The sequence below is a fragment of the Equus caballus genome, chromosome 24 (genome assembly GCF_041296265.1).
Source record: "Equus caballus isolate H_3958 breed thoroughbred chromosome 24, TB-T2T, whole genome shotgun sequence".
Taxonomy (NCBI): domain Eukaryota; kingdom Metazoa; phylum Chordata; class Mammalia; order Perissodactyla; family Equidae; genus Equus; species Equus caballus.
Genome location: NC_091707.1, coordinates 56,618,828 through 56,634,572, shown reverse-complemented (window position 1 = coordinate 56,634,572; position 15,745 = coordinate 56,618,828). Strand labels below are relative to the sequence as shown.

General features: G+C 51.5%; 1 protein-coding gene across 7 annotated transcripts; it reads left to right on the top strand.

The window, feature by feature from the left end:
* Positions 1-348: 348 nt before the first annotated feature.
* LOC100630573 (uncharacterized) lies at positions 349-15,745 on the top strand. 7 transcript variants are annotated; one of them, XM_070249288.1, is made up of 8 exons: positions 349-558; positions 983-1,057; positions 2,475-2,542; positions 3,711-3,796; positions 11,311-11,373; positions 11,988-12,129; positions 13,179-13,229; positions 15,108-15,745. In XM_070249288.1, the coding sequence occupies exons 6-8, from the start codon at positions 12,019-12,021 to the stop codon at positions 15,648-15,650; spliced, it is 705 nt and encodes a 234-aa protein (XP_070105389.1). In that variant the 5' UTR covers positions 349-558; positions 983-1,057; positions 2,475-2,542; positions 3,711-3,796; positions 11,311-11,373; positions 11,988-12,018; the 3' UTR covers positions 15,651-15,745. The 7 variants fall into 7 exon arrangements, with proteins under 7 accessions (XP_070105389.1, XP_070105387.1, XP_005605518.1 ...); XM_014735777.3 differs by lacking the exon at positions 349-558 and having other exon boundaries at positions 1,002-1,057; positions 3,695-3,796; XM_070249286.1 differs by lacking the exons at positions 349-558; positions 11,311-11,373 and having other exon boundaries at positions 982-1,057.

Genomic DNA, 15,745 nt, shown 5'->3' with positions numbered 1-15,745 from the left:
TTAAAAAAGACCTAATAAACGAAAAGGCATCCTATGCTCATGGATCGAAGACTTCATCTCGCTAAGATGGCACAACCACCCAAATTGATCTGCAGGTTAAACGCAGTCCCTGTGGAAATCCCAGCTGGCATTTTTGCAGAAATTGACAAGTCAAACGTAAAATTCACATGGAAAATGCAAGGGACCCAGAAGCCAAACGATCTTGAAAAAGAAGAACAAATTTGGACCATACCCACTTCGGAACTTCAAAATTACTAAAAAAAATTAGTTACTGAGCAGCTAACATGATTTGTGGCATATGTGGTTTGCCAATTCCTTTCATCATTCATTGAAAATGTATCTTTGAGCAGTTACCGTGCTGTGCACGGTCGGGGAGCTTAGGATTGAGAGACCCCAGGCTCAGGGGATGACAGTCTAGTGAGCCACGTGGAAATCAACGGACCACTTCTGCACAGGCTGGTCTGGCCTGCTGTGGGAGCGCAGAGGAGCGGCGCCGAACCAAGACTTCCCAGGTTAAGGAAGGCTTCCTGGAGGAGGTGCCAAACTAAGAACGCAGAGGTTAAGAAAGCTGGGGTAAGGGTGAGGGGAGGGGAGCAGAAGTCAGAGCTACAAGGGGTTGGAAGTGGAGGGGCTTGGAATTAAGAAGGAGAGGTGGGAGTGGCTCCGGCGGTGGGGCAGGAGCAGTTCTCAGGTAGGGAGGGTAAGGGTGCTGCTGGAGCGGAGCGCGGGGTGGGCCTATTAAACGGTTTGAACATCATCCCAGGGCACAGGGGAGTCACTCAAGATTTTGTGTCAAAATTATGTCCTTAAACAGGCCTCTCTGGCCGCGAGTGGAGCCCCCGTGGGGGGTGCCTAGCGCGGGCGGAAGGACCACAGGAGCTTTGCGAAGGGGCAGCGGAAGCCGACGGGCCTGGGTGGTGGGGCTGGGCGGGCAGGGAGCCTCCTGCTTCGTTGCCATGGAGATGCCTGTGACGTCACACAGGTCTGGACTTCAGCACCTTCCTTCTCAACTCAGTGGTGATCACTCTGGGAACAAAATGGACATGACATTCAGGAGGTGAGTGTGCAGCGACAGTCCTGTGCCCTGCGCACCCCACCCTGGCACTCCGGCCCCAGGTGCTCTGCATCAGCATCACCGCGGGGCCAACCTCACTGGGCCCGGACTCCCGGTGACCCCAACTTAACAAGTTCTACTCGAGTCACCCTCAGCAACCAGTTCCTTGCCACATCAGGAGGCTGAATGGGGGGCTGCTTTTCTGGGAGCCGGCGAAGCTGCGGCGCAGCCCCAGCCTCCTGTAGGTGGGGCGGAGTTGCCAGGCCAGGCCCCGCGCGAGGTGCTGCCACCTGCGCGCCTTTCCCGGCAGCTGCCCGGGCCGCGTGGGCGGGGATAGGACAGGATGTGCCTCCCCCAGCAAGAGGAGGCCCCAGCCCACCAGGAGGGGCCCGAGGCAGCTGAGCCCAGATCCTGCATGGGGGGGTCTCTGCCTCGTGGGAGTGAGGACGGCGCCCCCCAAGAGGTTGAGGAGTCCATGCCGCATGGGAGTGAAGAGCCCCCGCGGTGCGGTTGGGTGGGTCCCTGCCCTAAGGGAGCGAGGACATCACCCCACCCCCTTGGTGGGGGTCCCTGCCCTGCGTACTGAAGAGTGAGGATGGTGCCCTAGCCCCTGGGGCTGGGGTCCTGCCTTGGAGACCCCTCTTTCTTTCCTCCAAATGGAGGAATATCCCTATCCCAAGAGTCAGGCTGCAGGGTGGGGAGACCCTTGTGTGAGGTGGGGGCTGATTTGAGGGTTACTCCATTTCCTCCAAGTTCGTACCTGGGGGAATTGAGAAGGGGCATCCCCAGCAGGCTTCCACTGTGGGGTGGCCTAGGCCAGCTCTGCCCAGGGTGAGGGTGGGAGGGTGCCCCTGGGGCTGACCCTGCTTTGCGCTCTGTCAGCAACCAGCCTGTGCTTGGGAAGTGTGGACACTTCCCCCCTCCCTGCCAGCCCACAGGAGAATTCTAGGACACCTGGGAATTAACTTGGGGTTAAGCAGCGTCTGCATGCAAAGCTACACAGTATTTTCCCAAAGTAAAATGTGATTTTAACCTGTAATTTCCTCTAGAGCAAACATTTAAAATAAGAAATAACATCCCGGGGCTGGCCCCCGTGGCAGAGTGGTTAAGTTCACACATTCGCTTTGGCGGCCCAGCGTTTCGCCGGTTTGGATCCCTGGCTCGGACATGGCACCGCTCATCTGGTCATGCTGAGGCGGCGTCCCACATAGCAGAACCAGAAGGACCTACAACTAGAATATACAACTACGTACTGGGGGGCTTTGGGGAGGAGAAGAGGAGGATAAGGGGAAGGGAAGATTGGCAACAGGTGTTAGCTCAGGTGCCAATCTTTAAGAAAAAGAAGGAAAATCCTGATGGTCCTGTGCTCTGGCTTTCCTGGATTCAGGCAGCCTGAACCGCTCTTCTTTCCTGGTTGTAGGACTTTGTCATCTGATGGATTCTGACACCAGCCCAGGCGCTCTGGAGGGGCTGACCCACAAACGCCAGGTAAAATGACAGCGCTGCCTCTCAAGAGCTTTCTCCCTCTGAAGCTTCGTCCACACGGTCTTGAACAGGAGTTTTGAGCTTAAACCTTTTTCCAGGTGGCAAAAGGGACAGGAGATTGCAAAATGGAAAAACACTGTCATTCCTTTTTAGTTTATTATGTCTCACAATAATCGTACAAAAAAGTGTCTGGTCAAAATAATACCAAGTACAGTATGAAAGCATCTGTGTTAAAAATTAACGCTGGGGGGGAAGAAAAGAAAAAAAAGAAAAAATACAGACCTTAATGTCCCCCCTGAAGAACCTTACTCTATCAGGGGTGGAACATATTTATTTGGAGCGTCCGTTCTCTTTCTCCCTGCAGCTGGGACAGGAGGGGTTTCCAGTCTCCTAACTTCCCGTAGACTGCTGCACTTGAGTGAATTTCCCGGGCCCCTGCCCAGGCCCAGGGACTCGGTTATGGGGATGCCTAAGGGGAACCTCTTCCCCTATTTCTGAAGGTGCTCAGGGCCAAGATCGTTTCTTGTTAGACGTGTGTCTAAAGGAGGCAGAGTGTGTGTACGTGTGTCGGGCGGGGGCAGCGTTCATCCTCGGAAATGTGACCCTGAAAGGCTTTCTCCTCTCATGGGTTCCTGGTCCAGGAAAGGTGCTCAGATATGTGAAACCTGAACTAGACTTTAGTTTCGAGAAGGTGGAAGAATAAAGATAGAGCATCCTGTAAAACGCCTGTCGACACGCAAATAAAGCTGATCCTCTTAGAAGCCACTTTTCGGGAAGAGGAGTTTGAGAAATCTTTCGGAACAAATTTTATTTCAAGGAAAGAATGTATATTTTTAAACTAGAACTGTTGGTTAATTGTTGAGTATTGTTAAGAGAGAACTTTTTAAACCTGCTTTTTCCTGTAAAGCAGAAATACAAAATTGCGTTAAGCCAACAACACCTTAGGGGTAACCTCTTCTGGATTCTGATGTCCCCACAATGCCTCTTCCCTTGGGGGCGGGAGCTGGACAGTCTTCCCTCTGACTGTGTGGAGGGTGGGGGCGAGGCGGCTCACGATATTTTTTCTCCCTTTTTCCACATCTTGGGAGTAGATTTGCTAAGCTGCTCTTTGTCAAAAGACCATTTTGCATCTGCTCTCTTTCCCCTCCAAACCAGCATCTCTCTCTCCCAGCTCCTTTCCTCTCCGAAGCTGGCCCTCGAGACTTCACCTCCACCTGCCGTTTGCAGCCTCTCCTCCTGGATGCTCCTGGACTCCAGGTGGGAACCTTCAGTGGTGGCTCTGGTTCAGGAGCTGACTTGTCCCCCCAGGGCCCCTCCTCCTGGGCATGGCCTCAGGGGTGGAGGAAGGAGCTACGGAGACTTAGCAGACTCTCGGGGCCCAGTCCCTGGGGCTTTGGACTGTTGAGGGAAGGTCCTGGCCCATCATCTTTTTCCTCTTCCTGGCTTGTTGGCAGGCATTTAATTTTTTATTATTTAAAAAAAAATTTTGCTATTATCCAGTATTTTACTAATGCATTAAAACATTCTATTTACAAAGTGAATTTTTAAAAACTGCATTAGGAAAATTTGCCAAGTGTTCAACTTGTAACAAATGTTAAATTACAACGTTGACCTTTTGTCATCTCGCGTTGGTGTGGGTAACCTGCAGAAGATGCCAGAAGACGCTGGGTGAGAGATGCTCTTGCTTGTCTTCCATTTCTGTTTTGCTGCTGGGCTTTTCATCCTCCAGCTTAATAACCACAACTATGTGAAGCTGAGGGCCATGAAAGGCAAGGGGGCGGAGCCAGGATGGGCAAGGGGGTGGAGCCAGGATGGGAAATGGGTGGGGCCAAGGACCAGCTAGAAGTTGGTTTGCTGCTCCCCAACTTTTCCATTTTAAAACCTCAGGTTACCAGCTTATGACTTCTTGACACCTGTGAGGTCAGTCTATGAAAATGACTTTTTTCCAGATGGGCCCTGGAGTTCCTGGAATTGTTTCTGCTTTTTTTTTTTTTTTTTGGTGAGGAAGATTGTCCCTGAGCTAACTGTACTAATCTTCCTCTATTTTGTATGTGGGACGCCACCACAGCATGGCTTTTTGAGTGGCGTGTAGGTCTGCACCCAGGATCTGAGCCTGTGAACTCAAGGCCACAGAAGCAGAGTGCATGAACTTAACCACTACACCACTGGGCTGGTCCCTGTTTCTGCGTTTTTAGTATACCGATACACTCCACATATATTTTGTTTTTGGAGTCTTTCATAATGCATTTTAAAGCTCAAATGTAGCATTGAAGGATGATACCTCTGAAAAATGGACCCATACTTCCACCCAAACAATTTCTTTCCTTTTCTCTGTGCTCCCCACCATTCAGGGTATTTCTTCCCACGTATTGGAAATAATGTCACTTTAACTGTTGGAAGTTCTGGTGACCAGAATTGAATTTGGGATGATTTCATGTCTAGCCTGGCCTTTTGCCATCCTTGGTGCTTAAATGTTTGACTGCAGACGTCTGCAGCCTAGACTGGCGTGTGGCCCGTTCCCACACAGGAAACAGCACCATGATCTGCTCTTGTTTTCCTCAAGTTCAAATGAAAAGAACAGAATTCTTTAAGATCGTGTTGTTTTTCTCAGAGTACCAGTCTTATACAGCACTTCCCCCTTGTCTGTCGTCTCCCTTTCTGTAGTTTCAGTTACGTGAGGTCAACTGCAATCCGAAAATATTAAATGGAAAATTCCAGAAGTAAACAATTCATAGGTTTTAAATTCTGTGCCATTCTGAGTAGGGTGATGAAATCTTGGGCCGTCCTGCTCCATCCTGCCCAGGACGTGAGTCCTCCTTTTGTCCAGCATATGCATATTGTATACGTTCCTTCCCCGTTAGTCACTTAGTAGGCGGCTCAGTTGTCAGATCAACGGTCTCGGTATCGCAGTGCTTGTGTTCAAGGAACCCTTATTTTAGTGGTGATGCTGGCAAGTTGAATATGCCAAAGAGAAGCTGTAAAGTGCTTCCTTTAGGTGAAAAGTTGGGAGTTCTTGACTTAAGGAAAGAAGAAAAGTCTTTGCTGAGCTTGCTAGGATCTACAGTAGGAACAAATCTTCTATCTGTGAAATTGTGAAAAAGGAAACAGAAATTTGTGCTAGTTTTGCTGTCACACCTCAAATATGTATGTACTGGAGGAAAAAACGTAGTGTATATGGGTTCAGAACTATCCACGGTTTCAGGCATACGTGTCCCCCGCAGCTAATGGGGGACGATTGTCCTTACCAGGGCCTGTTCCTTTCCTGTGGCTGCTGTAACAAATGGGCACCACCTGGGCAGCTTGAAACGGCATAGGTTTGTTCTCCCTCAATTCTGGAGGCCGGAAGTCTGCGATCCACGTGCGCGCTGGTCCCTCCGGAGGCTCTGAGGGAGCGTCTGCTCCCGCCTCTCGCCAGCATCTGGTGGTTGCCCGCAGTCATTGGCCTTCCTTGGCTTGTGGTCGCATCGCTCCAGTCTCTGCCTCCTTTTCACATCACCTTCTCATTTCCTCCTTTCTCCTCTAAGGATGCCTGTCGCTCATTGATTTAGGGCTCACCCTAAATCCAGGATGATCTCGTCCTGAGATCCTTAACTTAATTACATCTGCAAAGACTCTTTCTAAATAAGGTCACTGTCGCAGGTTCCAGGGGTAAGGATGTGGACAAATATTTTTTTGGGGGGGGGCCTCCATTCAAACCACTACACATGGCCTCCTGAGAGAATTTTGGACAAGAGCCTCCCATCAAATAAGAAGCACTCTGTACCACATGCAGACTTCCAGCACCCCGTGGACAGGTGACACTCGGGTTTACACTGTCCCTTTCCAATGGAAGGGCGCCTTTGAGCCTTTTGATTCGCTTGGGTGGTGATTTGCACAGAGTAGGGTGCTTAAGTGACATGTTTGTCTGGGAGCAGCCAATGACTTCATAAACCAGCACAGAGCACAGCATGCTGACCCCTCTTCACACATCACGTCACGGACGCCTCACCTATTCGCCCATTTTACCGATGGGGAAACTGAGGCCAGGAGAAGCTACTTTAGACATCTGGAGTCATGCAGCCAGGTTGGTAGCAGACCTGGGTTTTGGACCCGTCGGCTGTTCAGCCTCCAGTGGAATCTCTGCCGTTTCTGGCTCCAGGGTCTTAGTGGCTGGTGGAGGCTGCAAAAGGAGGGGCTCATCCAGGGGAAATGCCCTGGGCTTGGGGCAGGGTAGGTGCGGGTCTCTGTGGAACGTGCATGCGCTCATCCAGGAAATGTCTTGAGCACTGAATGTATGCTCAGCGCCGTGCCAGGCTTTGGGGACACAGCTGGGGACAAAGAAGCTAAAAGCCCAGGTGATGGAGTGTGAGTCCCTTGAAGGGGCTGGTGATCCCGAGAGAGGAGGAGGAGGACACGGAGCATATGAGCGAGTGGTGAGGACGTGGGAGCAAAGTGCAGCAGGGTGTTCGCGTGCATGTGTGAAACATCAGTGTGAGGGTGGGGAGGCTGAAAAGTGAGATAAGGGGTCTCTGGGAAGGCCTCGTGCTCCCACCTTAGAGGCCTTAGAGTAAAGACAGGATGGAGGTGAAGGGACAGCCAGGTAGAGGTCAAGCAGGGCTCAGCATTTGGGGTGGGAGTCCCCCACCCCGTGCTCCGTGGCTGGGGCTGCAAGGCTGCAGGGGGCTTGTCCCGTGAGGTGGCTGGCCAGGCGAGTGAGGCCAGGGCCTGGGCTTTCTCTGTGGGCCATGGCGTGATTCCGGCTCAGCTGCCGCTGAGGACAAGGGCAGGGGGAGAAGTGCTGAACTCTGCCCTCATTGGGGAAGCAGAGTCCACACTGGCTGGTCAACTGGCTGTGTGGTTGGGAGTGAAGGTGATAGGCAGGTTTTTTAGCCTGAGCAACAAGACACGGGGAGTTGCGAGTTGCCGTCCCCTGGGCCAGGAGGGAGGATGAAAAGAGAGTTCGTTTTGGGAAGATCAGCAGTTTGATCTTGGAGAAGTCAAGTTGGAAGAATGTATTAGACCCCGAGGAGGCTGGGCCGTGGGGTCTGCTCTGTGGAGCTGGGAGGTGGAGCTGGGGGCCACCAGAGGTGGTGGGTGGAGCCTTGGGGCCAGACGACATGTGGGTGTGGAGTGTGTGTACGTGCATGTGTGTGCACGCATGTGCCTGGACAGACGCAGGGTGGGCGGGTGCTCAGGGTTCAAGCTTATTGGATGGGACTTGCCGGAAGGTAGAGATTGGCGGCTCTCAGGGCGGAGATGGTGACCTCTAAACTCATCAGGAAACATTCAAACGTATAAGAGAAGGAGAAGAGAATCTCCTAACATTCTCCCAGATTCACGGATTGACAATAGTGGCGCATCCTGTTTCCTGCCCCGCCCCCGTGTGCCCCCTAGAAGGAAAGGCTTTTTTAGACAGAAACACAGCACTGTGATCACACCTTAAGTGCTCACTGGCATTGTCCCCGGTTAGGCTGTGGGCCTGGCCGTGCGCCCGGAGCTGGAGAGGGGGGACAGCAGCTGCAGCTCCAGCTCTCGGCGAAGGACCTTCAGCTGGAGCGGGAGGGAGTGGAGGGTGGTTATAAAAAGGCCGATGAGATAAGTGCAAGGTGAATTGATCACGTAAAGTGACTGAGCCAAGAGGGGCAGAGAGCCAGCTCCCAGGGGTGGGGGAGAGGGCAGAAGTGGGATGAGAAAGGTTGGGGGGGCCTCCTCACGGCCCACTTTGACCTTGGCTGGGAAGAAAGGTTGGGAGGCGTGGCCAGGAGGTTTGTGAAACAAGGTGACTTCAGTAATAATAGGCTTGATTTCAAAGAATTCTCTAGTAAGTCTGAATGACAAGGACTTTTTTATGTAACCTTTGAGGATGGAGAGGGAGGGGCCTGGGGGGCAGGGAGGCAGAGGGAGGAGGGAGAGTCCTGGGTAGTTGACGTTTGTCTTTTTGCTCTGCTCTAGAAGCTGCCCTGCAAGGGGAGGTGGAGACGCTGGGGCCTTGGGACCCAGGACGTCCCTGGGGTCGCAGTGTGTGTGTATACATGCGTGTGTGCGCGCGTGCATGTGTGCATGTGTGTGTGCATGTGCGTGCGTGTGTGTGTGTGTGTGTGTGTGTATAGGGGGAGTGGAGCACAGCCACATGTCAGGGATTAGAACCGGCTTCTGGCCTTGGCTCTGTGCCTCTGGGCAAATCCGATGTCCTTAACCTCAGGTTCCCCAGCTGTAAGCGGCTGACACCTTCAGGCCGTCTGCAGGCTTCCGTCTTTTCCTTGAACTCCTACTGGCATCAAAAGCGAGTTTTGTTGAACTCCCCAAACCACAGGACTGGTGAGGTTGCTGGTTTGACACCGACGTCCAGAGTGAATTCAAAGCAAAGCCGCTTGAGGTGGGCAAGTGCCCTTCAGGTCTTATATCCTGTATGGAAACACTTTACAAAAGAGATTTCTGTCTCTGGCTATAAATGGCTGTGGGTGAGGGATTATAAAGGAGCCTGTGTGGGAATTTGCACAGCAAACTCCTGGGGGACACACAGGGGAGTCCACAGCGGGGGCTGGGGGACCTCGTGTACTTATCGTACAGCATTTGATAGATCTTTTTAACCATGTGTGTGAAATGCCTTTGCATTAAAAAGTATATGAGAAGTCCTTTAACCTGGTGCCAACCAGCTGGCCTAGAAAACACATCAGTACTGACCCTGGTCCGCAGCTCCAGCAGGAAAGTGAGGAGAAAAGGGGGGTTGGGTTCCTTTACTCATTATAATTTCACTTTTTTGGTACTTTTCTAAAAATTTGAAGTCACATTGGTTTATAACATTGTATAAATTTCAGGTGGACATCATTATAGTTCCCCTTCTGTATAGACTGCATCGCATTCACCACCAAAAGTCTAATTTCCATCCATCACCATACACGTGTGCCCCTTTCACCCCCTACCCCCACACCCCCACCGGTAACCACCAAGCTGGCCTCTGGATCTATGTGTGTGTTTGTTTATCTTCCACATATGAGTGAAGTCATATGGTGTTTGTCTTTCTCCATCTGACTTATTTCACTTGCTTTTTTGGTACTTTTATTTAAACTGTTGATGCAAATAATCAATAACCATTCTATCGATAAGAAACATCAAGTGAGTTTTATTTGAACCAAGCTGAGTACTAGCCCGGGAGCGCACTCTCCACCAAGGAAGAAAGCATTCCAGAGAAACATGGTTTTCAGTACAGTTTTATACCTCTTTAGAACAAACAACATACACCAAACACATCAAACATATTTCTCAAAGTTTCAAAGAGATATTTAGTTACAATTAGCAGCTCAACATGACCCTGATGCCTAGGAAGGGAAACATCCTCAAAGAAGTACTGAGACTGGCATTGTGGGAACTATGTTACGCATCCCCCTCCTGAAGGAGCGCCCTTGTCACTTTGGGATAACGTTTAATGCATCCTTCAATGGTGTAAGCAGATGCACAATGTGTGTCTGACAGGCTGTAAGGCAGGGTTCTTCAGTTCACGTATGGTTCAGGCCAAATCAGGTTTAAACCAGAATAGCTTCCCCATGTACCTCAATATGTGGCAATTTCTTCAAACTCAGCCCAGAGAGAGTGCTAAGTACCTCACAGGACGTGTTCCTTTGGAGACCATCGATTAAGTCAGTTTGGGACTTGAGATACAAAGGGATGTGGTAGCCGGCCACACAAGTTCCAGCCAAAGCTGGAGAGAAATAAATAACGTAGTATTTATTATAACCCAAGTATGCAATGAATGTGAGTCCGTGCTGAGGAGCGTGAATGATTGAATCAATCGATCATGGGGAGAAGACCCACCCACGTCGAGGAATTTGGGTAGCTGCTGCAGGAGGTCCGCCCAGCTCCCTGCTCCTTGAGTGTGGGCTGCGCAGAGGACTTCTCCCCAGAGGCCAGGATGGAATGGGACCTGACAGGCATGCCTCAGCCAGGTGGTCACAGTGACATGCTCCTGACCCCTGGTGATGAGAAGGGCGCTCTAACTCAGTGGTTGTCCTCCCCAAATCCATAATCATAAGAAAAACGTCAGATGAATTCCGACTGAGGGACAGCTTACAAAATGTTCCTCAAAACTGTCAAGGTTGGGGCCGGCCAGGTGGCACAGTGGTTAAGTTTGCATGTCCCACTTCGGTGGCCCGGGGTTTGCCGGTTGGGATCCCGGTTGTGGACATGGCACCACTTGGGAAAGCCATGCTGTGGTAGGCGTCCCATGTATAAAGTAGAGGAAGATGGGCACGGATGTTAGCTCAGGGCCAGTCTTCCTCAGCAAAAAGAGGAGGATTGGCAGCAGTTAGCTCAGAGCTAATCTTCCTCAAACCCCACCCCCCCAAAAAAAACAACCAAAAAAACCCAACAAAAAAACCTGTCAAGGTCATCAAAAACAAGGAAAGTCTGAGAAACTGTCACAGTCAGGAGGAGCCTAAGGAGACATGACAGTAAATGTAATGTAGTGTCCTGGATGGGGTCCTGGGACAGAAAAAGGACATTAAGTAAAAACTAATGAAATCTGAATAAAATATAGACTTTAGTTAATACTGAAAAAAAGAATGGAGGTTTTTTTTTGCTGGGAACCTTTCTAGCCTTTAAAATGCTAATGTGGATTGTGCACAACAGTGAGGGTGCTTTAGGGTCTGGTTTGTAGCATTTCCTGTTTCTCTGAACTTTGCTTTACTGGCCTGAGAACTGGTGTTCCAAGAAGCCCAGTTTGGGAAAGCCTGAGTTTATCGTGAAAAGCATGTCGCACGGCGGTACGTGTTTGTAACTGATGCACTTTCCAACAGGGTCTAGCGGGTGCTTCCCACGAGGGTTCTTGAGGAAAGTGAGTGACATGAAACTCCAAGGAGGTTTGTAGTCTCTTATTCTTAGTAAGTTTGTTTTTCTTTCTTAGAGTGGCTGTTCTGTCTCTGTTCTTTGGGTGTGGGGTTTTAAAAAATTTTTTTAACAATCTCATACTTCTTAGGAAAAGCTGAGTTTATGTCGCCTTGGATGTGTCAGTCTGGGATTAAATTTCTTCATCTGTTAAAAAATGAAACAGAGGGGAAGACATTTGAACCCTCCACTCTAATGTTCTAGAACTTTCAGTGTCAGTGAATGTGTGATGTTTCCTGAAGGGCTTTTATGAGAAGACCGAGGTCTTGGTGCAAAGGGGCTTTCCCCAAACTGAGGTACTGAGCTGGGCTGTCCTCCCACACCACCCGCTGACTGTGGGGTTTCTTTTAACTAAAAAATTTTTTGAAAACTCCTCACATTTGGCTTACTGAGGTCTAACTTATTTATAGTAAAGTTCACCCCTTTGGGTGCACAGCTCTGACTTTTACAAATGCCTCCTGTGGAGCAACCACCACAATAATCAAGGCAGAACAGTTCCAGAGCTCCGGAAAGTTCCCTCCTGCTCTTTTGTGGTCAACCCCTCCCCCACCCCTTGAAACCACTGACCCATGGACTTGATCTTTTTCAGTGAAGTGAGAAGTCCACAGGGACCCCTAGCCATGGCCGGCCTGCGGTACGGCCGCCCCAACTGCATCAGGGCAGCGTTTGGTGCCCTCAGCGCCAGGGCCGGCTTCCGGAAGAGGCAGAGAAACATGCTCCATCGCCTCAAGGTGCTCCTCTTAGTCGGGGTGGGAGGGTGGGCTGGAGGGGTCGGCGGCCCAGAGCAGACCCTGGGCCTGAGACAGGAGCCCTTGCCCTGGGCTCGGACCCCTCCTTGGAGATGGTATTCTCAGTGGTCCTTGGCATCATCTTTACAGGTCTTTTTAATTTTCCCAAAATTTAGAGGTGTTCAAATTGCTGTCCTTTTGATGAATAATTCCTGTCTTTTGATTAAGAAAAAAACAAAAGAGTTGCTTTTCCCAGAAGCCTGGGTGTAGTGGGGAGGCTTCAGGAATAGCTGACACCACCCCTGGGTTCTTCCCAGGGACCCTGAGCAAGCAGGCCTGGGCCTCAGCTTCTGCATCTGTGAAGGAGGGGGTTGGGATGGGTGATCTAGTATCTTCCACGGTCTTTTCTGGCTTTGGGTCCAGAACAAGGGCCTGGCTGCCATGTAGGTTTTTTTGTTTTTTTTTTTAAGAGAGTTTATTTTTAATTTTTCCTTCTTCTCCCCAAAGCCCCCCAGTACATAGTTGTATATTTTAGTTGAGTCCTTCTAGTTGTGTTATGTGGGATGCCACGTCAGCATGGCCTGATGAGTGGCGCTAGGCCCCCGCCCAGGAGTCAAACCGGCGAAACCCTGGGCCACCGAAGCAGAGAGCATGAACTTAACCTCTCGGCCATGGGGTCAGCCCCTGCCACATAGGTTTGATGAGTCATTTTTGTCTCTTCCTGACGCCATGGAGACTACAATCTAGCTGCTGAGTCTGTCTCCTGGCCGCATTCCGGGCTCTATTTTCCCCGGTCACAGTGGCCCAAGTTTAATATTGTAGTCCCTCAAAGCACACCCCTCAAGGGGTCCTCCACCACTGCGCAGGCTCCTGGGAGATGCTCTTCCTTGTGATGCCTACTGCCTCGGGCTGCCATCCGCCCAGCGTCTGGCGTGGCAGGGACCGCGGGTGTGGGCAGTGGGTCCCTCCATCCTTTGCCTTCGGACATGAACCTCTGGTCTGCTTGCCTTCATAGACAGGCTTAGGTTGTGCGGTTTGTTCCCCCCCCCCAGGCCAATCACAAAAAGAATCACATGGACTTTGTTGAAGGCATCTGGAGAGAGGTATGTTCTAGAATGAGCTGTCAGCTGCCCTTGTCATTTAGGGGATGGCGGGAACCCTCTGGAAATATGAGTTCCTGGATGGCGGCCCAGGGCCAGCCTTGCAGGAAGACCTTTCTGAGGAGAGCCATCCCAGGCCTGCTGTGTGAGCTCTTGTCTGCCCGGGCAGTGGGACTGCATTTGAGAAAAAAACTGCACTTTGATATTTAAATGTTTTCCTTTTCCAAATTTTTTTTAAAATAAGAAAAAAAAAGACTCAGAGTAGTTTGCCTGGAAGATTGATAAGACCCTAGGTTTGCAATTAGTCTCAAAATTAATCTCAATCAAAATCAATCTCAGTAATTAACTCAGGTGTAGTTAATGCCCAGTCTTGCCTGTTCTAAGGCGCCATGTAACATTGCAGAGCAGCTGTGGGCGCTGTGAAGCCACGCCACCCAGGTGCGCGACCCCGCCTGGCATCTCTCGGTTTGTAAGAACTAATATGGCTGGTTTATCGGCCGTGTGAGACTGTTACCCCCACGACACACGCATGCACGTGCACACACCCACGCTCACCCCGGTCTGGGCCCTGGGGTCTCGCAGGGAGGCTGGCTGCTCTGTGGTGGGGGCACAGCAGGGGTGCCGGCTTTGTGAATTCTGACACTTTGGACCAGTTTCTGAATCTGAAATGATCACAGTTGCCCAGAGATTGTGTTAATCTTCATTTTTACCTTTTTTGGAATAAATAAGTGTCAACTGTGCAGGGAGGAAATGAGCTTTCTTGGGAGGTTTTCACTACCCAAGTGAAAGGACCCCACAATGGGGGGAGGTGTGTGCGCATGCGTGTATGTGAGGAGTGGAATACTTGTGTGTGTGAGGAGTTGAATGTGTGCACGTGTATGTGTGAGGCGTGGAATGCGTGTGTGTGAGGCGTGGAATGCATGCATATGCGTGAGTGGAATGTGTGTGTGTGAGTAGTGGAATGCATGCGTGTGCATGTGTGTGAGTGGAGTGCGTGTGTGAGGCGTAGAATGTGTGTGCATGTGTGTGAGGAGTGGAATGCATGTGTGCACATGTGTGTGAGGTGTGGAATGCATGTGGGTGTGTGTGTGTGAGGAGTGGAATGCCTGGAGCCGCACTGACACCCAGTCGTATCGGTCGCCTGGTTGTTTACCAGCGTCATGGTCCTCTCATGTCTGGAAGGCCTCAGTCGAGCAGGGCGCTGGCAGTCACTGAAAGGGCAGCTCTCAGCTAGTGCCAGAAGGGACATGCCTGTCGCAGGGACTTGGACTTTCTCTGGAGCCCCTAACTGCGGGTGCTCCGTCAAGAGCAGTGGCGAGGAAGGCGGCGGGAAGAGGAAGACAGGAAATTTGGGTGCAAAGGTCAGGGCTGAGGAGGGTGTTACTAGTTGTCCAGAAAGCTCCGCAAACGCCCCTCAGAGAGGTCAGAGGCGTTTGGCTGCCCTGGGGGCTGCACATACCACTGGCACCTTTGAAAACAGTGAGCGGTTGGACTGACTCACTTGGGCTGCTTCCCGCCTCCTTCGACAGCCCTCTGCGCAGGGCAGCAGGGCCACGTTTGCGCTCTCCTGGGCAGGGAGCTGGGCCTGCCGGAGTTTGTCCTGCACCAGGGACACGCACCATGCTCTCTGGAGGGGACGTTGGGAGGAAATGAGCTCAGACGCCCCAGTGCCCAGCGCTGGGATGAGGGCTTTAAATGACAGGGCTCAGGCTGAGTTCCCAGTGATGGTGGACCCCTTAGGCCTTTTGGACGCTACAGGATATTTGTCTCGTGCATTTTTAAAGATTTATCTGCAAGGCAGATCATGCAAAATTTGCCAACAGTGATGGAAGAAATGGTTTATGCTGGAAATTGCTAACAGGCTCAAATACTTGTCATCAGTTTTTAGATCCTTATGGCGACTCAGAAGACACCCCCGGTCACTCCTCCTATAGCTTCAAAGACTGTTTTCTGGGCAGTGTGCACTGTAACGTGCCTTCGCATACACCGAAGTCCAGGAGTCCAGAAGAAGTGAACTTAGAAGACCCTCTCTCCTTGAAAATTCCAGACCTCGTCAAGAAAGCTGCCGGCTGGGCCCCCGCATCCCTGGGGGCCAACGATGTGGACATGCAGCCTGTGGAGGCCAGTGGTGCTGAGGCGCGAGGGTGGGCAGCCAGGCTTCCCGGGGCTCCAGAGGACACGAGAATGATCGGGGAAGTCGGGGGGTCCAAGGCAGCCAGCCCCCTGCTCCCTGCCGCGGGGGCCCCCCAGACGGGCAGACACACTCAGGGCAGAGCCAGAGTGTCACAGCAGGTGCCCAGGCCGCCACCCAGACTGGGGAGTGAGAGGGACAAGGGGCCCCGGCTCTCACTGTCCAAGAGGAAACTGGAACTGTTACTGCCAGAGCCTGAGAAAAGCAAGAGGAAGAGGCAGTATGTGGCCTAGGCCGGGGTGAGCAGTCAGCCCAGGAAGGGGTGCTGGCCCGCGACAGGCCCGCGGGTCAGGGTGGGCGTTGACGAACATGGAAAGTTTCAACGAAA

Coding starts and splice junctions, on each gene's coding strand:
- LOC100630573 (XM_070249286.1), top strand. CDS start 2,489: ATGGATTCTGACACCAGCCCAGGCGCTCTGGAGGGGCTGACCCACAAA. Junction 2,543..3,710: donor GGCTGACCCACAAACGCCAG/GTAAAATGACAG, acceptor TCTCTCTCCCAG/CTCCTTTCCTCTCCGAAGCT. Junction 3,797..11,987: donor TGGATGCTCCTGGACTCCAG/GTGGGAACCTTC, acceptor GATCTTTTTCAG/TGAAGTGAGAAGTCCACAGG.